Below are 26,564 nucleotides of genomic sequence, written 5' to 3'. Positions count from 1 at the left end.
AACAAAAACTCAGTGCATAAAAATGTAATTTTAAATAAAACCTATGTCATGTCCTCCATGGCCTGCCCTCTTTAGCATAAAATGTCTCACTACAATTTGTATAATGAAGGTTATTTGTGTTATGCAGTCTACAGACCATGTCACCAACAATGGTCATCTGTCTTAAAGACTGTCCTTGACACTGGAGAGGAAAGTCAACATTGTAATTTTTCCCTTCAGTTTACAGCCCAGATCACTGTTGGGCTCATGAGTTATATCCACATACTTTATTTTACATAAAACATCTTGCCTTCTCAAATGCAGGTAAGCACTGAAGTACTTAAGGGAATATATATATATTGACAGTGATAGGTAAAGAGGTTTAATGTTTCTGAAGCCCTCATCGTGACATGAAAATCTAGGAAATAGAATTTAGTGCACAGAACTGTAATGGAGACAATGGAAATTTTCAGTCTGAGGACAAGCTTGCTTCCAAAAATGTTCTTAGGAAGCTCAGCTTCTTTCCATCTGTTATGACAAATTCTGCTCAAGTGAAGATTGGTGGAATACGCACGTTCCTTACTTTTCCACTGTGCACAGAGGGAAGACTGAAAGGCAACAAAAGAAAGGGCTGTGAATGAGGTTGTTTAGATATAAAAGGGAATATTTTCTACTTTAAGCATAAATTACAAAGTGAGTTTCCTATAAGAACATTCTGGAGGCTGTCTTGGTGTCAGCAAAGACCCAAAGTATTTGAGAGAAAATTGACAGTCAAGTTTTGCCATCTTTATTCTGTTTCTTATCAATAAACTAATATTTATAGAGCAATGATAAATAGAAGTCAGAAACTGTGTTACGCACCTTCAGAGATACATGGTTCTTGTCTAAAGAAAATTTCCACTTTTATCAAGAAGCATGAATGCGAAGATGGGGTGGAGTACCTACCCTACACCTGTACCTGGTATTTGCCTGTTTGCCTCACTCGACCACTCTACACTTTTCTGGAGCTCAGAAAGCAGACAATAACCTTAGAGATGAAGAGAGTGAGACCCAACAAGGCAGTCACTTTTTTTTTCAGGACCATATATCTAGTAAAAGTTAACAATCAACCATTGGTCTTCCTTAAACCACTTACTCACTACATCAGGCTTCCCCAATCACTAAACAGGTGTCTTCATAATCTCATTCAAGTTATTTTAACTCCCTAGCACTTGTACCCCAAACCATTCTGGTTACAGGCTTTAGAAGAACATTTTTTTTCAAGTGCTTGTACAAAAGAACACCTAGGGCTACAAGTGGCTGTGGCTCCAGTCTTCCCAAGGAAATTAAGCCACTTTCCTTAAGACAGACAGACTGCAAAGATGAGAAGGAAGAGGGAAAGGCAAACACATTTCCTGACTATATTCATGTTAGTGATCTGGAAAACACAGAAGACACATATACTAAACAAAGTAATGACCAGAATGTTAGATGGCAGAAACAAAACATGATTTAAAAATCTCAGTATATGAGGGAATTATATTGAACGGGACACTTGAATCCATGTTAACACAATAAATTAAAATAAGTAAAAAATTTTAAAAAGAGCTAATAACAATTTCCATTCTAAAAAAAATCTCAGTATTATTTTGTTCAGATCAAGTCAGGTGAAATTCTGCATCAACATTTAATCTTAACATGAGACTAGGATTGATATTAGGTCATGATATAAAATCCCTAATCCTTGGAGTTTTAGCTGTCCATCACCTTAACACAATAGTATGAAACTTGAAATATAGTTAATTTAATCCTGTGTTAGATGTTTGTGTGCAGACTATAGGGAATGTTTCTCCCAATACTTGAGAGACAAACAGCTTCTTTTTCAAGGTTTTAGAACTAGAATCAATGGCTGAAAATGAGATAAAAATTCTTGCCTAATACAAAAATGTTCTAGTAAACTGAACTGCCTCACAGTAAAATGATTGCCCAATAAAGTAGTGCGACCCCTAACATTGAAAGAGATAATAAAAAATATTCCTGGATTATATGGAACTATCGCCAGATGACCTCTAAATTTCCTTGTAATTCTTCAAGATCCTCTGATATTCATACCTAGAACATATACTGGGTAATGACAAAATGAGACTTTGTATTGGCTATACCACTATATAGAACTGGTACCACAGACAGATCTCTGATTAGTTACCTTTAAAAAAACAAACTTTATGTACAGTAAATAGCAAGTTATTACAATGAACAATTTAGGCAGTTCCACAGAACTGGGTATAATAAGCTTTATCTTTAAAATCATGACATTATAGTGACATGTAAGATACTTATTTTGTATAATTTCATTCTTTTCTCTACCCTGAGAAATTCTAAGTTCATTTCAAAGCTTGGATCAAATTATTTCTACCAGAGATCAAAATTTTTATGTAAAATGGGGGTAAATAACACCTATCTCATAGGGTTGTTAAAGAGATTAAATGAGATGATCCATGCAAAGCACTGGCACTTATTTTTTTTTTTTTACTTTTTAAAAATTTTTTTTTCATTTTTCTGAAGCTGGAAACAGGGAGAGACAGTCAGACAGACTCCCGCATGCGCCCGACCGGGATCCACCCGGCACGCCCACCATGGGGCGACGCTCTGCCCACCAGGGGGCAATGCTCTGCCCACCCTGGGCGTCGCCATGTTGCGACCAGAGCCACTCTAGCGCCTGAGGCAGAGGCCACAGAGCCATCCCCAGCGCCCGAGGCCATCTTTGCTCCAATGGAGCCTTGGCTGCGGGAGAAGAGAGAGACAGAGAGGAAAGCGCGGCGGAGGGGTGGAGAAGCAAATGGGCGCTTCTCCTGTGTGCCCTGACCGGGAATCGAACCCAGGTCCTCCGCACGCTAGGCTGACGCTCTACCGCTGAGCCAATCGGCCAGGGCTAGCACTGGCACTTATAAAGGTTATTTAAAATGTTAGATATTGTAATTCACATCATATCACTTATCCCTCTCTTATTAGCTTATATATTTGTATCCTCCCTGTAAATTATGAGTACCTTGAATGCAGGGAAGAGCCACATCCTTCATCGTACCCTCAGGGCCTAACCCACAGTAGCTACTCAGCAACCATTAAGGAATTCATCAGTCTTACAGCAAACCTATGATGTACAAACTAAAAAGTCATAACATTCTGAAACTGGAAGAAAATTTAAAATACTAACAAATCTGAAGACTACAACTCAGGACGATAAAGTGATTTGCCTAATGTTTCATAAAGTAACAGAATTCAATTTTTTTTAAAACTCCAAATCTAGTCTCCAAGATTTCCTGTACAAAATTGTGTGAGATATCTTTAGAATACTGGTATCTCATGTAATGACCAACTGCGTTACACCCGGTGTGTTTTTTTTTTTAACCCCATTAGACAAAGTATTAACTGATTTTGTTGGGGGTGTCAATGTGCCAACTTAGAAAAAAAGCACATTTCCAAGTCTTCTTTGCATGGAGAAGTAACAGTGTGACTACCTTGTCAAATTACAAGATTTTTGACTAGTGCTTTGGAACAAGTTTAAAATATTTGTAGTCCACACACAGTGGCCTGTGTCCATTACAAACAGTTGTCTAGTCATTCTACCCAAGTATCATTGTCATCTGTTTTTAAAACTGGACTTCAATAACTGTTCAGCTAGATTTTTTTGTAAGTATTCAAAACTATAGATGACCACCACATATTAGCCTACATCTATCATAAAAAATGAAAAGGTAATTTCCCAATTCCCAGACCTTAGCTACACACATATTACCATTGTTAGCTTGCCATCTTGTGGCCTCTTACTCTTGTGCAGCTCAATATCTGAGTTATCACACAGGGTAAGGCCTATGAAACTCAAGAGTTTTATACATACAAATCCCCTTTTAAACATATTTTATTTAATCACACCTCCTACTTCACTCCCAGGCCAATTTCCTTCCAGCAAAGAAAGACTGACAAACCTTAAGTCAGAAAGGCAGATGCTGGCTAGCTACAAGTTAACTAATTTTAAAAATATGCTCTATGAGACAAGTGCTCAAAAAACATCTGAATATTTATTGAATAAAACATTCATACATGTTTTCTAAAAAGGAGTGTACTTAACTTTTTTGGTGAAGCCAATGTGAACACAGCTTTTAATAAAGATGGGAAAGCAAGGCAATACAGGATTTAAATGTAATTTTTACCAGGTCCAAATGATGAGGTGGCCTTTCTTCTCACTTTGACCTTGACAAAGTTATGAAATCTAGAACAACGCATGCTTTCTCTGCTTAAGGTGTACACACACAAAACACACACACAGTTCTGTGACTACTATATACATTTTCCTTCAAGAAGTATTCTTATGATTGTTAGCATTAGTAAGAACACAAGGACTCCTTAGATCAGCCAGGCACTTGAATAAAAACTGTGGCAATAAACTCCAATGCCAGCTACTTCCCTTCTGTGGTTGTGATGGAATGAGTTGACATGTGAGGAGGTTAAAGCAGGGCCTGACACATGATTAAATATTACAGTGTCTTTACTAGAGAGCGCCAGAATTCAGTCTTGGGCTTCCTAACCTTCCCTTCCAGTACCTTGGAACTCAGCACTTTCTAACTGCTGCTTCACTGAGCACCCAATGCAACGTGTCAGGCTGAATCTGCTGGATCATGCCTTCCCTTCAGTTCAATGTTGTACTGAGAAAAGCTGCCTATATAGATATTATAGCTTAGCCAATGAAAAGGAAAAAAGGGGGAAACCCAGCTAGGCCATTCAGAATGCTGGGTTCAAGCCTATAGTTTTAAAATAAAAATTCAGATTTTCTCTCATTGTCAGATATATAGATTTATCTATTTTTGTCAGATTTTTCTCATTATCATATATATTATACATGGGGAAAGAGAAAGAGTACAATAACACAGTTAAAAACACGAGCATATTGTGGTTGGAAAGGCCCACACCACTATCAAGTAGAATAATCTGGACTATTCGCTTACAGCAAAGTAGCGAGCTATCTGTTGCCTTTCATATTCCTGGTTCGTCTACTTTGGCTGGGAGCTGGTGTGAGATCAAGACTTTGTTCGAATAAACTATACTGCTCACAAAAATTAGAGGATATTTCAAAATGAATATGAAGCTATAAAATATCCCCTAATTTTTGTGAGCAGTGAATTGCTTCTCATTTTATACTGACAACAAAGTAGACTACATTTTTAAAGTATAAAACATCAATGCATGCCATGTGATAGAACTTACAATTTTACCTTAATTTACAGAAATAAGTACTATATCACACTGCTTCTAGTACTTGCAATGAAAACTTCCCCATATAATCCTGACACTACCCACTTTTGTCTTTCTGCTTTGAAATAGAAATACCTACAACCAGGACAGCAGAAAAAGCATTATGAATCTGAGACCAGGAGACCTGTTTTGTAGGTTGGCTGGTGCCAAACCATTAAATCTCCCATGTTGGCATTCATCTATAAAATGGGGTTCCTCATTTCCCTATTGTTCTCATGAGTCAGGGTTGAGAATTGTTTTACACTGCATTAATAAAACAACTGCCATCATGGGATTATATAATTTGAGGACATATACACTTGAGTGAAAACTTCGTAATGCTCCAGTTTTAAGTAGCCGTAAGGAGATTTAGTAAATACATTAAAGATGGTTTTGAAATTTTCAAATAAATGTAATTTTACCTAAGTTGGTTTTTTAGGGTTAGAGGTAGCAAACAAGAACTACCAAAATGACTTCATTGTTTGAACATGTGGACTGTACTGCCTACAAATGAATTGGAAATACGAGATTGATTCTTGGCATATTCTACCCCCCTTTCAATCCTTGTGTCTTGGTTAACATCTTAAAGCCTCCATGTAAAAGAGGCTACTTTGACTTGGCAAAGGGGGGTCACTTCCCTTATAACTTCCAGGGACTCATTTCAAATGATTTTCCTGGACTGATCTGCTCCTGAACAGTTCAAATACACCTGTGTCCTCAAATGCCCACTGACTTCTAAAACACTTTGTTATAGAGGGGCTTGACACAGGAGGGCAACTGTTATTAGCAATGCCATGTTCTTCTTCAACTAACCCAGGACATAGGGCTCTTCACGGGATCAGGGAGTGGTAGCTCTAAAGCCTGTGTAAGTGCAGCTTCACAGTGGATATTCTTTTCCCATGCCCATAGCTATTTGGAGTAACAAAAGAACCTGGTAGCTAGCGAAGATGGCAGCAAACAAACCTGTCTACAAGTTTCAATTACAGTGCTCCCAATACAGTGCCTTCATGTTTTTTTGTTTGTTTTTGGTGTGAGAGAGGAGACAGACTGGGACAGACAGGGAGACAGATGAGAAGCATCAACTCATAGCTGCGGCACCTTAATTATATTCATTGCTTTCTCATTATGTGCCTTGACTGGGAGATTCCAGATGAGCCAGTGACCCTGACCCCTTGCTCAAGCCAGCAATGTTGGGCTCCAGCCAGTGACCTTTGGGTTCAAGCCACTGGTCAACTGACAAGGGTGCATAGAGGGCTGGTCAGTATCCACTCAATCTCTCCATAATTGCTTCTCATTTCCTTTTTTCTTAACTTCTTTGGTTTAAGAGTACGTAACTTCAGTGAAGATCTTTAGTAGTGAGCCATTTGTTCTGTGTTACTTATGTTCATCACCTCTTTCATGGCTCCAGAATTTCAACTTTTTCCCTTTGTAATCAATATTAATTAAACAGTAAACAAAAATATAAAATACATGTGGGTTTAAGAGTCATCTACAAATTACCTCCTAATATCATTTTCTAATAACCTGGAGAGACTTTTCTTCAACTACCAGAAGAATTTTTACAGCATTATTCCAACTAAAGACACTGAACCATCTGTTACATCATTTGGCTGCCCATGCTCTCCAAATTCAGGCACACACAAGGTCTGAATTTGGCTTCCCTGTTTTCAACTCTCAGCTGTCACACAATAGCTGTATTACCCAGTCTTTCCTCATCTTACTAATTTTTTTCATCTTAAAATGAGGATAAGAGCACCTAACACTCCAGGGTGGTTTAAGAACAAATGGAAACGAAAAGGAAAGCTCTTAGCAGTGTCTAGCACTGTAGCAGCCCATAAGTATTGCTACTAAAGATAGCCTCTATACCAGTGGTCCCCAACCCCCGGGGCCACGGACCTGTACCGGTCCACAGAGAAAGAATAAATAACTTACATTATTTCCACTTTATTTATATTTAAGTCTGAATGATGTTTTATTTTTTTAAAATGACCAAATTCCCTGTTACATTCGTCTAAGACTCACTCTTGACGCTTGTCTCGGTCACATGATACATTTATCCGTCTCACCCTAAAGGCCGGTCTGTGAAAATATTTTCTGACATTAAACCGGTCATGGTCCAAAAAAGGTTGGGGACCACTGCTCTATACTACTTATACTAACATTCTTACTATTCTAATTCTTGTCCCTGATTATCTGTGTAAATCTTACAAGCCTGTTCATTATGCTACTTAGGTTAACCTGTGTCTCCCAAGACTTCTGGGCCAAGTGGATACTTGGAAGCTTTCCCAAACTCCTTACAATGGTCCACATAGCCTGGAGACACTCTCTCACTTGGTCTTCTTAAACCAGTTTCTACAGAATGCTCCTGTGTACAGTCCAGTAAATTAGACTAAAGTTCTTTAATTTCTCAATTACAACCACCTCCATTTACATTCTAATGCAGCAATCTACTTCAATAGCCATTTCCAGACACTGCAAGCTAGCTGCATTACTTGTAAATCTTCAATTTCAATGTCTTAGTTTTCTTTTTTATTGGTGAGATGGACAGACGAGAGAAGCACCTACTCATAGTTGCAGCACCTTAGTTGTTCATTGTTTTCTCATATGTGCCTTGACTGGGGGTGGGGGCTCCAGCTGGGCCAGTGACCTTTGGGTTTAAGCCAGCAATCATGGAGTCCTGTTATGATCAAGCCAGAGATCCTGCACTCAAGCCAGCAACCTCAGGGATTCAAACCTGGGTCCTCGGCATCCCAGGTTGATACTCTATCCACTGTGCCACCACCTGGTCAGGCTTTTTTTTTTTTTTTTTTTTTTTTTTAGTTTATTGATTTTAGAGAAGCGAGGGGGAAAAGCAGGAAAGAGATAGGAACATCTGTTCCTTTATATGCCCTGACCTTGGGGGTGGGCGATCAAACTGGCAACCTCTGTGTTGGGTCGATGTTCTAACCAAGCAAGCTATTGGCCAGGGCTGCCTTTGTCTTTCATATCTGTTTCTTGCCCTTGTTCCCACTATACTCTCCCTTTGACAGCGTAAGACCTCCAGTTCCTTGACCACTTCCTTTCTTCTTGGCTTTGTTTCCTAACCCTAACTAGACTCAATTAATTGATGCATTACCGATACCTGGACTATGCAACCTCTTTCCTCTCCACTCAAGCTGAAGACTACTACTGGATAGATTACATAACATGCAGTGCTGCAAGATTATGCTCTCATAGCTCAGCTAAGCTTGGAATGATGATCAGTAATTCATGTCTTCTACTTTGCTCCTTCTTCCATTCATTTCCCGCCGTCACTATTTACACTTTGATTTCCTACTCTTCCAAGGCTTGCTGTTGCAGGAATGGTTTTTTTCCATCACAAGGAGCTCAACATTTCTACCTAACAGACTTCATCTAAGAGATGTCCATTCTATTTTGTATGCTAAACTGCTACCTACTTACATTCTTGGGACCAGGTTCTATACACTTTTCTATTTCAACTTTGAGCTCTTTAATGGGCACCTTTCCAGAATCCAAATATTCAAGACTAATCTTAAAAGCCTTCAAATAAGGTCAAGTACTAACCAATTTCATTTTTTAAATTAATTGTGTTTACATGGATTCAAGTGTTCTCATTTTCTTTAGAGAAAGATAAATAACTCATTGCCTTCACTTCTTTAGTTAGTTCATTCGCCAATTGAACACAATTGGACAATAATCCATTAGTTAGCATCCACGAAAACTTCTTTAAAGATTGGTGGCCACAAATGGTTAATTCTAGTAGCCTCTTTATTCTTACTTGATCTCCCAGTGGCATCTGGTATGACCATCTACCCTTCATCATTCTCTCTTCTGTGTTCCATAATGCTCATACACTTACCTCCTTTCCTGGTTCTCACGTAACCCTTCCTTCCCAACTCCTCTCTGCTAATTTCTTTTCTTTCTGCCAAGTGTTGGTGCTTTTCAGGGTCCTTTCCTTGTGATCTACCTTCTCCTATATGCTTGCTTGCGGCTTCTTTCAATTCCAGCAATATGTACTAAGCACTTACAATATCTCAGATTCTGGGCTAAATGCTCACGAGACAGAAGAAAAAGCCAGAATGCTTGTGCTCAAGGGGTTTAAATTCCAGAACTGCAGTTTCAGACTCCTATAATAAACTGATCACTATACCTCTCTGCCTTGATGACCTACAAGTACCTCAAACTCAACATTAACCTTTCCTCCAACCGTATTTCCTGTATTATCTCAGAATACAGCATTGCTATTCACAATTAACCAAGCAAGAAACTTAAGTATTCTATAATATTTGCTGACTCTTATCTTAACCTTTTCTCTACCAAATCCTTCTCATTGGCATTCAAATATGTCCTATTTGTCTATAATTTGAAAAACTGGGTATGATACCCTCCATAATCGCTACTCTCCTTCACGACCAAATATTTAAAAAATAGGCATTTACATGTGTTGTTTACATTCCTAAAACCGACTTCCATTCACTCAGTAATTGCAAAGGTCACTAATCACTCCTTACCACTAAATCCAAGTGATGCTCTATAATTCTTATCTTATCTCAGAAGAATGTGACAGAATTAAACATACCTTTTTTAAAATACTTCCATTCTGCTAGTCTCATAAATTTTTCCTATTTCATCTTTTAAATACTGAGCTACTCTTTTCTATATACTCTTTCCCTCAGCAACCACCCATTCACAATACTGCTACTCCTCTCTCAGCCTCAGCAACCCAAATAAGTAATATTTCTCCAACATTTATTTAAACCAAAAACTTGGAAATGTTCTGGATTTCCCCCTTCCTTTTTTCCTATAAATCCACAATGATCAAGTTTAGCCAAATATTCTAGATCTCTCAAGTCTGTCCACTTTTCTCCCTCAGCCATTATCACTCTATACCAAGACAGTATCCATTCTTCCCTGGATGACTTGGACAGCCTTCCAAATTGTGTTTGAATTCCACACTGGAATCTACCCTCACTACTGTAAACTTCTAAAGTGAAAATGTTAAGAATCTCATTCTTTTGTTTACAATTCAAATGTTAACCCACACTTAGGGTGAAGTCCAGTACAATTAGGTATAACATACTGTGTGACCTGGTCCTTACCTTTCCTGGTTTTAAACTATTTACCAGCTGTCAGCCATTTTCCCAAAAGCTATTCTTATCAAAACTTATCTTGTACTACAGTTTCCTCTGCCTTCCTTCCTCAATCTCTCCTTCTTTAGGAAAGTCATTAACTGCTCTCCCTCACCACAGATTCCATGGCATCATATTCTCACTCTATTATCTATTCTTATAATAACCTTGTAACGCCTATGTAGACTCTTGAGTTCTGCGAGTCAGAATCATGTTCACTTCAGCTCCCATTTAAGCATTCAATAATTTTTACTACTGTTAAGTACCTATTATATTCAAAGTACTGGATTAGGCACCTGGCAAATAATGGTGGTGGTTGGGGGGTAAAGAAAATAAAGCAGAATAAAAGGCAATTATAACTTGTGATTGTTATCAAGTCAATTTAGTGCTGTAATGGGAGTAACCACTCATGGTGTTAGAGTCCTAAGACCTGAGGAATGACTAAGAAAATATAACAGTAGGTCTTTGAGAAGTGAAAGAGATGGGCTGGTTTGAGGAAGTCAAAATAAACCAATGCAGTTAGAACATAATGGACAAAAGAGAGTAACACTGTGCTTAGAGAGGCAGGAATCACAGTTTAAAAAATAAACCATATTTTATTCAAAGGGCAGTGCAAATTTAACAAGTGAGTTCCTCAAGCCTGCCTCCTCACCCAATAATATTACTTAAAAATAAATTAACCTAGCTGCCTGATGGGGAATGTTCTGGAATAAAGCCCTTCAGGAAAACGTTATAGTTACTAGGCAAGAAATAACGGTGATTTGGGTGAGACATGAAGAGAAGTGAAAGGCTTCCTTTAACTCAGGATGTAGACATAACTATAATTGTGAACAAACACAGGGAAAGTGCAAGGATTACTATGACAACATTAAAGAACCCAGCCTGAGAAATTTAGGTAGTGACTTTACTTATCCAGGTAGACGATTGAGAAACAGGTTGAGGGTGGGGTGGGAATGAAATAATGATTTGGATGTGATATGCTTAACTAAGGGATAGACAGTTGAGTATAGGCCTAACCTATGAAAAATCTGGTCTCAGAGGTATCAATGTGGGTAACAAGTATTTGGTAAGTCTATTCCTCCATGGAATAGACTAAATCATCCAAAGAGAGTTCAAAGACATACACAATGAGCCACAGTTAGGTATTGGGAGAGGAACAGGGTTGGAGTCAAGTGAAGGAGCAACCAGTAAGGGTAAGGAGAAAGCCAAAAGAAAATGTTGAGAAATCTAGGAGAATATTTCAAAGAGAAAGTCATTAACCTTACTGAATGCTCCTCAGGCAGTAAATGAGGGCAGAAAACCCAACAGATACGGCAACATGGAAGAGACTGGGGATAATGAGAGCAACTGCAGGAGAGTTGTAGGGATACACAAGTGGTAGTAAATCAGAAGCGAATAAATGCGGTGTCTGAGTAGGCAACTTAGATTAGCTATGATGGGAACCAAATAAAAAGCAGTCCCTTCTTTCAAGAATAGTAGCTAGTAAGGAATATTTATAAACTGTTAGAAAGGATCTAGTAAAAGAAGGCTGAGAGGACATGGAATCCAGACTGTTTGAGGAGGGGTTGCTTTTTTAGTAAGTACAAGACAGTGCAGATATAGATGGGTTTATAAATTTGAAGGTGAAAATTTTATAGTCAAATTTTTTTATTTCCACAGCAAAGTGTGATTAAAAGAGAGTCAGATGAAAGGAGTGGAGAATATAGACTGAAAGAGCATAAACATCATTTAAGTTGTGGAAATTAGTTATAACAAAACCACAAAAAACTGTCAGGCAGTTTTTAGATAAACCTGCATGGTGTAATTTCTCCCATTCAACTGCTCAAGAGTAGACAAAAAGTTTTGAGATTTTTCTAGATTTTAACAGAGTGTGACATGGTCTCAGACTCAGGATATTTGCAAAGGAGTGTGTATAACAGTGGGACCTAGTCTGTAAACTGAAGCAGCTTATTACAGGAATGAGCTGAAGAAGTGTGAGCAAGTGGGAGGATTAACAATGGAGCAAGGGCCCCAGATGGGGAGAACACTGCCCCCTAGTGGGCTTTCAGAGTGGATCCTGGTGGGGGCACATGTGGGAGTCTGTCTCTACCTCCCCTTCTCTCACTAAATACATATATAAAAAAGATACCAATGGTATAATTTTACAGAACTAGAATATTCCAAAAATTTATACAGAACCATGGAAGAATCCAAATAGCGAAAGCAATCTTGAGGAAAAAGAATAACGGAGAAATCATGCTACTTGATATCTAACTACACTACAATGTCACTGTAATCAAAATAGCCTGATACTGGCATAAAAACACATATACTATAGATCAGTGGTCCCCAACCCCCGGGCTGTGGACCAGTACTGGTCCATGGGCCATTTGGTACCGGTCTGCAGAGAAAGAATAAATAACTTACATTATTTCCATTTTATTTATATTTAAGTCTGAATGATGTTTTATTTTTAAAAAATGACCAGATTCCAGCCCTGGCCAGTTGGCTCAGTGGTAGAGCGTCGGCCTGGCGTGCAGAAGTCCCGGGTTCGATTCCCGGCCAGGGCACACAGGAGAAGCGCCCATCTGCTTCTCCACCCCTCCCCTCTCCTTTCTCTGTCTCTCTCTTCCCCTCCCGGAGCGAGGCTCCATTGGAGCAAAGATGGCCCGGGCGCTGGGGATGGCTCCTTGGTCTCTGTCCCAGGCGCTAGAGTGGCTCTGGTGGCAACAGAGCGACGCCCCGGAGGGGCAGAGCATTGCCCCCTGGTGGGCGTGCTGGGTGGATCCCAGTCGGGCGCATGCAGGAGTCTGTCTTGTCTCTCCCTGTTTCCAGCTTCAGTAAAATACCAAACAAACAAACAAACAAAAAAAAACCCCAGACTCCCTGTTACATCCATCTAAGACCTGCTCTTAACGCTTGTCTTAGTCATGTGATACATTTATCCGTCCCACTCTAAGGCCAGTCCGTGAAAATATTTTTTGACATTAAACTGGTCTGTGGCCCAAAAAAGGTTGGAGACCACTGATATAGATCAAGGGAACAGAATAGAGCCCTGAAATAAACCTATGCCTTCACAGTCAATATTTGACAAAGGATGTAAGAACATATGATGCAGCAAAGATAGTCTTATTCAATAAATGGTGTTAAGAAAATTGGACAGTTATGTGTCAATAAACAAAGAAAAAACTAGACTACCTTATACCAGTGTTTCAACCACTGGTCTGCATGAAGATTATAGAATTTATAATTCCTGGGTCTATATTCTTCAAACAATATTAGGGTAGTTAACTCTTTTGCAGACCTGCATGAAATTTCTGGCAAACCAGCACGGGTATGCAGACTGGTGGTTGAAAACCACTGCCTTACACTTTACACAAGAATAAACTCAAAACAAATTAAAGATTTAAATGTTAGACTCGAAACCATAAAAACCCTACAAGAAAACAAACAGTAAAACCTCAGACATTTCTTTTAGCATTATTTTTTTCTGATACATGCCCTTGGCCAAGGGACACAAAGAAAAACAAGACTACAGGAAACTTAAGAAGTTTTGCACAGTAAAGGAACCACCAATAAAAAGAAAACCCACAGAATGCAAGAACATGTTCATTAATGACACATATGATAAGCTGTTAATATTAAAAATTTATAGAGAACTTACAAAACACACAAAAAAAACAAAAACAAGAAAACAAACAACCCCCCTCCCAAGAAAAAAACCAAACAATCCAGTTAAAAAATATGCAGAGGACCCAAATAGACACTTTTCCAAAGAGGACATACAGATGGCTATAAGACATATGAAGATGCTCAACCTCAGTAATCATTAGAGAAATGAAAATTAAAACCATGATGATATCCTCACATCTGTGAGAATGGCTACTATCATCAATAAATCAATGAACAAGTGTTGGTGATGATATGGCAAAAAAGGGAACCCTCACGTCGGTGGGAATGCAGACAGGTGCAGCCACTGTAGAAAGCAGTATGGTTACCTCAAAAAATTTAAGAGAGGCCCTGGCCAATTTACTCAGCATTAGTGTTGACCCAGCATGTGGATGTCCAGGATTCAATTCCCAGGTAGAGCACACAGGAGAGGGGACTATTTACTTCTCCCCACTCCCTCTCCTACAGCCATGGCTTGATTGATTCGAATACAAAGACCCCAGGTGCTAAGGACAGCTCAATGGAGCCTCTGCCTCAGGTGCTAAAAATAGTTTGGTTGAAAGCGGCCCCAGCCGGGGGTTGCTGAGTGGATCCCAGTGGGAACACATGTGGGAGTCTGTCTCAGTATCACCCCTACTCTCACTTAAAAAAAAAAACAAAAAAACGGAACTGCCTTATGACTCAGCAATTCTACTTCTAGGTATATATATGAAGATGAAAACACTAATTTGAAAGACTATATGCACCCCTATGTTCACTGCAGCATTACTTAAAATAGCCAAGATTTGGAAGCAGCCCAAGTGCCCATCAGTAGATGAGTGGATAAAAAAAAGCTGTGGTACATTTACACAATGGACTACTACTTGGCCATAAAAAAGAAAAAATTACCCTTTGTGACAGCATGGATGGACTTGGAGAGCATTATGCTAAGTGAAATAAGCCACTCAAATACCGTATTTCACTCAAATGTGGAATCTAATGAAAACAAACAAACAAGCAAAACAGAGATGGACTCATACATAGAGAGCAGGCTGAGAGCTAATGGCAGAGAGCTGGGTGAAGAGGTAAAGGGATTGAGCAAAAGAACTAAAAAAGAGAAAAAAGTCATGGAAACAAGTAACTGTGGTGACTGCTAAGGGGAAGTGGAGCAGGGCATGGAGGGATAAATGGTGATGGAGGGAGAATTTACTTGGAGTGGTTAACACAAAAGATTCAGATTATGTATTATAAAACTGTACACCTGGAACCTATAAAATTTATTCACCAATGTCACCATAATAAATTCAAAGATAAAATAAAATTGGCACCTGATCAAACTGTTCAACTTAAATGCACTAATTAACTACTTTTTAAAAAGGACACATAATACGTCCCACATACCTCTTCAGCTTCAGCTTCTCCCACTCCCTTTACACACGGACCGCCTGAACTACTGCAAATGCACTATCCCCCCATGCCTACCATTCCCTTTTCTCCTCTGACCATCCTGTCTACTCATTCAGCTTTCCAGACTCATCTTTTCTACAAGACTCTCATAACTGCCAATCTTTCTCCCCTCAAATAAGAGAGTTCCTGCTTTGATGTGTTTAGCTGTATTATTTATGTACACTTATCTTCATAGTTACAGCAAGTGTATTTGCTAACCATCAAAATTTGCCTTAAAATTCTGTTTAGCCTTTAAAATAATTTATGCTGTATTTAACATTGCTGAAAATCTCCCAAACTGTTATATTTCACTTAAAACAGTGACATATTTTGAATAAATACAATGTTCTGATGTATAAGATTCAAATTCTTTGGATTTAGAAAAAAAAACCCCAATTTTTAATGATGAAACAAATCTAAGGCAAACTTAGGCTGTAGGAAAAATAAATCTCAAGACAAATGACTGAGAAGTATACCATGAAAAATATATGCTTTATGATTTTCTTTTAATACTTAGGCATTACATTCCATACCAAATTTTACCAACATGCTATTCTATAAATTCATCATTTTATACCATAATTTATTTTTTCTGTTCCATGCTAAAAAGCCCCCTCTTTCATAATCACTTTTAGTATAAAAACCTGGAATATAAAAAAATGTAACTCAATGTTGGCAAACTCTTTCCCCTAACATACAGAACAATAACAAAAATGTCTAGTGGTCAATTTTTTTAAGTTAATGAGCAAAGAAAAAGCCCCAATATGTTGGCATTTTACCTTAACAGTGGCTCATCACCAAGTTCATCAGAAATAAATTTACTTGCTGCTGCACTATACAGGGCAGTTTTGCCAAATGCCTACCTTTAAGAGATAGATCAACTTTGAAGAAAACTGTACAAAAACATAAGTTAACAAAATTTCAATATTAAAATTACTCAAAGTTAAGTTATTGTTAATTTAGGGAAAAAAAAACATGTATTAACCACCCATAAGAACTTTTATTTTAATAAATAACAGTGGACTTACCAAAGGGTAGGGATTTTAATGTGTCAAGTTTTATGCATATTGGTAATAAACCTTAAGAAGGTGAAACTAACTATTCAATGTAACCTACTAGGCCCTAAAAATAAAACTATAATATTTGCTTATTTACTCAGAGTACCAGCGATTTCAGTTGTTAAGTGCTTCATATTTCCTGTAAAACTGATGTTACACAGGGAATATACATATTTTCATATCAGCACAATTTCATCAATATCTCAGGCTAATAATAATGTAAATACAAATAGTTTATAACAAAGTCAAAAATCAATGATACTACTTATGCCAAACAGAAACAAAAGTCAAATTGAAAGGATGCTTTTTTTGTTTCCAGCACTGATTTTTGTTGGACTTCAAATGGTGGTCAAAAACTCTCCTGAAATAACGTCTTTCACTGGCTGTGAATCCACAGTATAAATATAGTGAATAGAGCTAACCTATAGTAGCTAACTATATACTGAATAACCAAAATCATCAATTATAACAACTAATACTGCTCTGGAAGACCAATCTAATGAAAAAGTATCATTAAATATGGTGGGAAAATACAGACAAATCTGTACAATCTAACATCTATAAACAGTAAAATAAAAACATCCAACTTCCTTATAGAAAGTGTTTCATCTATGTAATTTATAAATGTTAAGGACTCTTGCATTTTATAAATACAAGATGGGTTCACTTTGATGATACCAATTTTAAGATTTATAAAAATGTTTAAAAATTTTTTCCACAAAAGTTTATATTGTTTAAAGCTATACACCAATCTATAAATCTCAGAAAATGAAAAAAAAACCTTTATAAGATCACATGTATAAAACAAGAAATGAAATGTGATTTTATTTAAGGCAATACTGGGCTACTTCACAAATCACCACCTCAAATATTTACACTGCTTCACACTACTAATTTCTATCACATTCACAAAGGATTTTTTAATACCAAATGTTTAAAATCTTTTATGAAAATTCTTTATTCACATTTCCATTATATTTTATGGACTCATGGGAAAAAACTGTAACTATAGGAAACTACTAAAGAATCTGCTTTAATTTCACATGAATACCACCTCAAATCCTGGATGGTAAATTTACAAAGCAGAGCAAGGTGTTGATAGAAAGTGCCTACTTTGTGAAAATTTTGAGATTTTGTAAATAAATGCTTTATGTAAAAATCAATGAACTATGGCAGAGTTTCTAGTTTAGTACAAAAAATTCTTAATTTAAAACAATAAAAGAAGTTTTAAAAACTTGATTAGTTAAAAATTAAAATTCCAAATATAAATGTGCCATTTAATAGTTTAGACTTACATACTGCTGATGGCAGTAAATGATTTACAATAATAAATATATACAAAAAAAATATCTACAAACAAAGAGTACTGTTATACATGAGCAGTGACCTGGTAAAACATATCAATCACAGATAATTCATTTTAGTTCATGAAAAGGGCAACTGGTTGATAGAAATATGAGGTTTAGTTCATTATTTACAATAACTGAAGTTTTGATTCTGTTCTTCAAGTCCCATAGGGATAAAAAAAATGTTTTACATGACAAATGTCATGTTTTTTTTTCTTCCTTTTTTTGGCCAGGTTAATTCATGTCAACAAAATATAATGAAAAAAGTTTCACAATTCTAGCATGCTTGATGGCTTTCTATTTAAAATAAAATTGTAAATAATGTATTTGTAGTACATTAGTTATCAGTACTGCCCTCTTCCTGTGGCTTTACCCATACTGACTTCTTTCATAACAGACATATCTGGATCATTTGAATGTACTTCAAGTTTTTTCAGACTGACGGTAGGTTTCATTTCCTGAAGTTGCTTTAAGACAAGCTCAGTGCAATCTTTTAGAGTCTTGTCTAAAACAATTTTTACATTATTACTGCACTGAAGCTGTGATGGATTGGCAAACTGTACAAAAGTTTCACTCTCTTTATAAGAACATGTATGATTTCCACTATTCACAGTCTTGTCAATATTTTTTCTTGAATTTGAATGGGACCCTCTTTTATTTCCACTATTTGGATGGTCTTTGTCAGTATTTTTTTTCTGCTTCACTGCAGACTCCTCAAGAAACTTCAGAAATGACACTTCAAATCCCATTGGTTTAAATGAGCTCCAGTCAAAAGACGCAGGATGTTCCTCAGTGGTTTGTATTGCAACAGCAGTTTCTTCTTCTTTATGAGAATTATTTAACTCAACTGCTGGTGCTGGTTCAGTTTTTTCAACTTTCCTCTTTTTATTTTGGGAGACATTTTTTTCTTTATTAGCTCTCTTCAAATTACTTGCTTTTTGTTTTTCTGACTGACAGGGGTTATTTTCTTGAAAATCATTACTTACATCTGAAGAGGTATTAACTTGGGTCTCCACACTTGTATTGTCTTCATTTATTAATTTTGTAATAAATAGTTCTGCTAGCTCATCCATTTCATCTTTTACATTTTTTTCACTAACTTCCTTCTGAGGAACTGTAGTTGTTCTTGAGTTATCATTGCTCTCTGGTACACATGTGTCAGATTCTTTCACATCATTCTTATCAACTTCTTGCTGAGAAGTTTCCTTTAATTGTGAGCTACAACACCGTTTGAAGACAATAAGAAGATTGCGGTGTTGTGATGTAAATGCCTTAGATAATTTATGGCATTTATAATGTCTAATTATATTGCTTTCACTTGTAACAACTGATGTACACCCTTTTATCATACATGGATACTGGGTTACAAATTTGCTTGTACATTCAGATAAAGCATCATTCCTAGCCTTTATAGAATATACATGCTTTCCACGTTTCAGAGAATAAGGCTTATTTTCTTCAATCTGTACAATCTTTGCATTCTTGTTTTCTAAGTTATTTTTTTTCTTTCGTTTGGTCTTAGGCATTTTGGTTCCTTCCTTTCCAGATCTGTGTTTTGTCCCCCGATATTTAGATTTTGTCTTTTCTTGGTTTGCTTTGCTTGACATATTTTCCTGACCAGGTGTTAATCTTCTTGGACGAATCAAATGAGCTTTATGTTTGTCATTATGTTTATTAAAAATGTGTCGAAGGAGATTAGACCGAGTTGCATATATTCGGTCACAGCCTTCACAGTCACACTTGTATATACCATCTTCTTCAGTTTTACTTCCCCTTATCCCAATTCCATGGTCTGCCTCAAGATGAACAACATAGTTCAAATATGTGGTAAATGAAGATTTACACTCCAACTGGTCACATGGAAATTTCCCAACATCCACAGAAGCAGTCATACTTTCAATTTCCTCAGGAGTCATTTCATGAAGTTTCATATAGTGTTGTATTAGGCCAGTAATTGCTTGGAAAATGCGAGAACAATCACTCACCTGACATCGAAATTCTTTCACAGTTTGTTTAGTTTCAATTTCTTCACTTTCTTTACCAGCTTCGCTTTCCTCTTCAACCTCTGCAGAAAATGCAGGAAGATCTGATTTGTGTATAGCCTGGTAATGCAGAATTAAGTTTTGCTGTATTGTAAAGGCAGCAAAGCAACCCTGATGAACACATCGATAAGGTCTGTAGGGACTATATCTTGCTGGAAACTCAAGGGATTGGGAAACTGGCTTCTTGCGTTTTTTCTCCTCCTTTTCTTTTTTATGTCTCCTGATTTTCCGTCCTTTGGTTTGTATGTTTGAGAGTGAATTTGTATCACATTGCTCTGAAATAACTGTAATCACTTGTGAAGAGCTTTCTGTTTTTTCAGGACTTTTTTTTTCTACAAGTTGTTTTTCTGGAATCACTGCTATATTACTGAAGGCATTTTCCTCCATTGCTCCCAATTCCACAGAAGACAGGAATTCCTTTTCCTCTGTTGTAGCTAGCTGTCTCTTTACTTGTGTTACTCGTGGGGCTGACAAATTTTCACTCTGAGACTTTCTTCCATAAGGCCTTTTTATTTTTAACTTTACCATTTCTTCTGTTGTAAAATGATGTACCAACTGACAGTGTGCCCGGAGATTAGAATTTCTTGTAAATGTTTTTGTACATGTAGGTACCACACATTTAAATGGAGCAAATTTCAACTGATTCTTCTTAATTTCAAGAATCATCTCTGGAGTGTACTGATGAATTTTACCATAGTGCTTAAATAGTGCATCCTTTGTCATAGCACTGTAATTACAGCCTTGGTTTTGACACACGAAGGGCTTATTAACTTTGTCACTAAACTGAATATTATTTAGCATTTCAGAAACTGGCTGAACAGCTGTAACATTTGGAATTGATTTAATAGGAGTGGGAGTCAGTGCCACTGATGTATTTATTAGTACACATTGGGATGTTGTAGTGGATATGTCATTTTCTAATTTTAATTTCTGTAAGCCTTCTAAAATTTCCTGTATTTGATCCTCCTTATGTAATAATTCAGACTGAGGAATGTTACTTTTTGTTGGCATGACACCTACGAAGGAGGAAAACTGAGAAGAATCAGGTAATTTGTTATTTTGTACAGTGTTTAATGAAGGAAGCTGAACGTTATAATTTATTTGAGCATTTTGTGATGTTTCACCAATACCCTGAGGTCCACTTTTTACCTCACGTATTTGAGAATTCATAGCACTTTTAATAATTTCAAGAGTCTTTTCAAAGTTTTGCATAACATTGTCTTCAGAAATCTGCAAATCAGAATTTATTGAAGTTGTGCATGAATTCAAAGCCATCATTTGGGAATCACCATTTTCAGTTTTTAATGGTAAAGGAGCTAACACTGTATGAGACTCAAGATTGGTTTTAAAGTTTTCTTTTACATCAGTCATAAATAACTGATTGTCAACACTGTTTAATTTCTGTGTTAGATTTTCCACCAAACCCTGAGGTTCACAATTTGGAATTACATTTGAATGAAGGTTAGTAGTTGGTATCTCAATACTCTTTGCTATAAGTCCTACTGCTGTTAAGTTACTTGTTACCAAGTTTTGGGAAGCATTGGGTGCAATTAGTGGAGGAGTAACTTTCTTTCTTCTCTTAGAAGCACTGTTTCCCTTTTTATTTAAATGACTGGACCTTGTATTCTGAGGACCACTTATGACTGAAACTCGTGAACTGTTACTGGTAAAATTTTGTGATGGCCCACTAGAATTAGGGAATGTACTAGAGCACAAACCATTTTCAACAGTCTTCAGTAGTAAGTCATTTGTTGGAAAAACAGACAAACTGCTACAGTCCTCAATGGAGGGAGTTTTGGAGTTTGGTGTTCTATTCTGGTTTGTCAGGAGGGAGTTTTGAGGGCATACAGTCTGTAACATGGATGGTGGCACTGTTGGATTTGGTATCACTGTTGCATTTACTTGTGCTGCATCTGAGACACACCCTGTTGGAACATGAGAAAGCATTTCAGCACCCTCAAATGTACTGGGAATGCCAGCAGTTTCCAAAGCCTGTTTAATGATTTCACTTCCTTCTTGACTAACACTTGTATTAAAGTTAGTCACACCAGTCCTAGGAAATGTATTTGGTAAAAATGTTGATGAGCGATTTTCAGCAGCAAGAAGTTGCAGGAATGATGGATCTTTAAAACATGTTTCTGGATTGAAGGTAGATTGTTGTGGCTGCTGCAAATTGACTGCATTTGTGGAGAGAATCATGCTGGCAAGAAGCGAAGGCTGTCCATTACTCTGCAGAAGTTCTTGAGCAATTTCTGCTCCATCCAGTGGTTTACAAAAAGATCGCTTAGACAAGTGTCCACCCAGAGATCTGGGATTGGTGAAAGCTCTATAACATCTGCTACAGATAAATTTCCCATCTCTGATAATTGCAGGCCACTTAGCCCTTTTGTTGTGCTTGGATTTTCTTTCCTTCCCATTTGGGCCCCGCCCACGGTCTTTTTTAACTTTTTCAGCAGCAGACTGTTGGGCAGTGGTGTTACTAAAGTCATTTGCTAGATTCACTTGTGAGGGAAAAACTGCATTTTCACCATTACCTCCTTTTAGAAAGGTGGAATTAGTGTTTCCTTCAATCTGTGAGGAAAAATGATTTGCATTATTTTCCAGTTGGGAAAAAACAGAATTAGTTCCACTATCTGCTGGTGAAGGGAAGAGAGACATTGAACTACTTTCTGCAGGTAAAGGAAGGAAAGGATCTGAGCCACTGTCAATATTCAAAGGCAAAACTGTTTTGGTTAGATCTTCCATTTGTGCTGGCAAGGTAGTACTAGACAAATTTTCCATCTGGGAACATAACATACTACCACCTTGTTCATTTTTATCCTGAGAAGATATATTTGAATTTATGACACTTTCCACCGAGGGTAACAGTGGAGCTGACATACTGGCTAAATGAGCTGGAAAAATGGAAGATGAGATGTGCTGCAACTGATTTGAACAAGTAGAAGTCCCATTGGCTTTGGTCTGTGGTATAAAAAATGCATTGTTAGAGGTGTTCACCTGTGATGGCAAAAAATAAACAAACTTTCCATTATTTGGTGTATTTAAATTGTTAGATTTCTGACCTTTTTTACTTTTACATTGCATTTTAAATGCAGCATACTGGTCAGGGTGTGCCGTCTTCATGTGTTTCCCAATACTTTGTGAAGAATTGTAGGTTCGAGTACATCCCTCAACCTGGCAACTAAACTTCTGAACTGGCGCTTTTGGGGGCACTGATGGAATTCCTAAAGAACTGCTTAGGTTGGGCTGTGGTGGAACAAATGCAATACTTTCTAATGTCTTAAGGGGTAAATTATAAAGACTGGATGATGTTTTCACATTACCTCCACATTCAAACTTGGATGTTGGTAAACTGTTTTGAAATCCTGCCTGATTTTGCACAGAAAAAGTCATCAAGCTGTTCACTTGCCTTTCTATGTTTTGCGGGGTAAGGTCGCCTATTTTGAGGGTTTCTGAATTTACTAAAGAATTTTCAGTAATCTGGGCTTCATTAAAGCAATCCTGTTCTTTTCTCTCCTGGAAACCTGGATGACACAAATCATTACAAGTATCTTCAACTACTGTATGTAAGTCTGTGACCAGTGATTCACCAGTGTCTTCCACAGTTGAGTTTTCTTGCTTTCCAAAGTTATCCTCAACCTCCTGATTGAGGGACACCTTAATGGACACAGCTACCTCACTGGCCTGTAGCAGAGGAGTAGTAGGATTGTCCAAATCATTTGATGGTGGTGCATCAACTTGCCTGAGCTCGGAAGCAGAAGTCTGGTCTTGTTTGGCCATAGCTAATTCTGCCTTGCTTTTATCCCAAGCATCATCTCTATCTGCTGATGAGGTATTTTTAATGTTATTTTCTGAAAGCATAGACCTCTCTTTCTCAGTGTTCCCTTCTGAGTTCTGATTCACTTCAGAAGGCTGAAGAACAGAAGCTCCAGATGAATTAAGTTGGTTTTCCGGAGGCAGCACTTTTTCCGGAGTACTGTGATCATCCAGATGCTTTTCTAGCTCACTCTGAGAACGGTACACTTTACCACAACCTGTAAACCTACAGGTATAGGTATTATAATGCTGTGCTTCATGATCATATAGTAAATAAGCTTCTGAAAAAATTCTGCCACATTTAGGAAACATACACTTTGCCCTAAAGACTTGATGTTCCTTTCGGTGGGTTAAGAGCTCTGCGTAACTATTAAAACCAGCTTTACATTTCATCTGTATACAGATATATGGTTTACTGCCACAGTGCATCTGTAAGTGATCATTGAGATGAGTAACACTTACAAAATGCCGCCTACAGTACTGGCAAATAACTTTTTTGCTTTGCATTTCAAGAAAGCGCTTGGCATCTTCATTATCCTTATGCCCCTTTACATGAGCAATTAGATTTTTAAAGTACTTAAAGCCCTTTTTACAAAAACTTACAGGGCAATTAAATTCGTTGACAGGTACTGGTTTCTGGACTGGGATCACTTCTGGTTCATAAGATTTATCTTTGTCATCATTTTCATCATCTGAACCATCATTGTCATTAAATACTATAAAGTCTGTTGAATAGAGACTATTCTTTTTTATAGGCCGCTGTTCCTGCTTGGCCACAGCATTAGTCTTCTGATTCTCACTGGTAGTTGTGATCTTAGGAGGCCTTCCCAATCTTCTTAATGGTTTCATAGCTGCTAATCTCTCTTTACTAGACTGTTTAACATGCAATGTGACATGAGGGACAAAAGTTTCTTTAGAATTAAAGTTCTTTGCACATATGGGACAACTGTAAATTCCATCTTTGTAATGTTTTTGAGCATGTCGTACTATTCTATGACCAAGAAATTCTTTGTCACATAGCACACAATACTGCATGTAGGCTTGCCAATTCCGAAACCTGGCAGATATAAATCCCCTCTCTCTTGATTGTTTTATTTCTTTCTTCTTCTGCTTTTCATCACAAAGGCCAGAATTAGCACCATCTCCACCAGAAAGTCCATTCAAAGAAGTTTCTTTACTCTCTTCTTGGTAGTCTACTACTTTCTCATAAACTTCACTGTCATTTAGTTCATCAATTGAAGACACAATAGATGCTTCTTCTCCCATTAATGCAAGACATTGTCGCTTTAAGGTTTTCCAGTCCCAGAATTCTGGATCAAAGGGCCACTGAGTTTTTAAAACAAGTAAGAGCTCACAGCGTAGAGAATTTGGTATTGGAAGATTCTCTTCATCATATTTCTGGTCTGGCTGATTATACAACATTTCCACTGCATAATATGCATCTACTGTAGGCTCAATAAGAAATTCACTCAGTTGACAAGCACGTTTAACTTCCAGATCATCAGGCAACAAGCATGAAATGGTCTTGCAAATAGATACTTTCACTTCAGTATTTTCTGTAGACTCCAAGCGAAGAGCTTTTATGCATAGTTCTATACAGGTAGCAAGTCCAGCCCCTTCAGTCTGTGAAAAAGCAAATAGAAATTGTTACCTTAAAAAGAAAAAAAACACACTACATAATGAAAAGAGAACAGTAAAAGAAAAAGATATAACCCTTGTAAACATTTATGTACTCAACATAGAAATACCTAAATGTGTAAAGTAAATCTTGTTGGACAAAATGAGTCTCAATAAATTTAAGATTAAAATCATACCACACATCTTCTCAGACCATAATAGTATAAAACGAGAAATCATAAACATGAAAAAAACTGGAAAACAGACAAATACATAGAAGCTAAATAACAGGTTACTAACCCTTTCAGTAGTATAAACATTCATGTATATACAGAGTACATTACCATCCAGAGTACAATTGATTTATTTTAAAAATGTGTAAGGCAACATTAAAAAAGGCAAATGTATGTTCTGGTTTCCATAAATTGGTTATCAAACAACCATGATTTAAGTTAATAAAACTGTAACTGGAACTAAGTTCATTTCTTGAAAAAAACCAAAACAAAACAAAAAACAACTCACTCCCGGGGGTCAGCGAGCATGAAAAAAACTCACTGCTCAAAGGGCTAAACAATGAGTAGGTTAACAATGAGATCAAGGAACAAATCAAAAGACACCTTGAAACAAATGAAAGTGAGAAGACAACAACCCCAAACCATGGGAGACAGAGAAAGCAGTCCTAAGAGGGAAATTCATAGCATTACAGATCTATCTCAAAAAATAAGAAAAATCTCAAATAAGCAATCTAACTTTACACTTCAATAACTTTGAAGAAAAACAATAAATAAAGCCAAAAGTAAGCAGAAGGAAGTGAATATCAGAGCAGAAATAAAATTAAGTCTAAAAAACAATATATAAAGTCAATGAAACTACGAACTAAACTATAACAATACTGGCTAACTTTTAACCATATTCATCAAGAAAACAGCAGAGAGGATCCAAGTAAATAAAATCAGACATAAAGGAGGAAAAGTAATACCTGACACCAAAGAAATACAAAGGATCTAAGAAAATATTACAAACAACTATATGCCAACAAGTTGGACAATCTGGAAGAAATGGATAAATTCCTAGAAACATACAATCTTCCAAAACTGAATCAAGAAGAGTAAGAGAACCTAAGTAAACAGAATATAACTAGTAATACTGAAGCAGAAATAAACTCCAACAAACAAAATTCCTGATCAGATAGTTTCACAGGTGAATTTTACCAAACACTAAAAGAAGAACTAACAC

The 26,564-nt window shown here is 37.1% G+C and overlaps 1 protein-coding gene across 2 annotated transcripts in view; it reads right to left on the bottom strand.

Annotated features, from left to right (window-relative positions):
* Positions 1–15,873: 15,873 nt before the first annotated feature.
* The window catches only part of ZNF292 (zinc finger protein 292), a 131,337-nt gene continuing 120,646 nt past the window's right edge, over positions 15,874–26,564 (bottom strand). For both annotated transcript variants that reach the window (XM_066254232.1, XM_066254233.1), the window contains one exon: positions 15,874–25,334. In XM_066254232.1, the coding sequence (XP_066110329.1) occupies positions 18,198–25,334 (7,137 nt within the window). In that variant the 3' untranslated portion in view covers positions 15,874–18,197. The remainder of the gene's footprint in view (positions 25,335–26,564) is intronic.

This window comes from Saccopteryx bilineata, chromosome 1 (genome assembly GCF_036850765.1).
Source record: "Saccopteryx bilineata isolate mSacBil1 chromosome 1, mSacBil1_pri_phased_curated, whole genome shotgun sequence".
NCBI lineage: Eukaryota > Metazoa > Chordata > Mammalia > Chiroptera > Emballonuridae > Saccopteryx > Saccopteryx bilineata.
The sequence above is the reverse complement of the archived record's forward strand: the minus strand, read 5'-3'. Positions and strand labels throughout refer to the sequence as shown.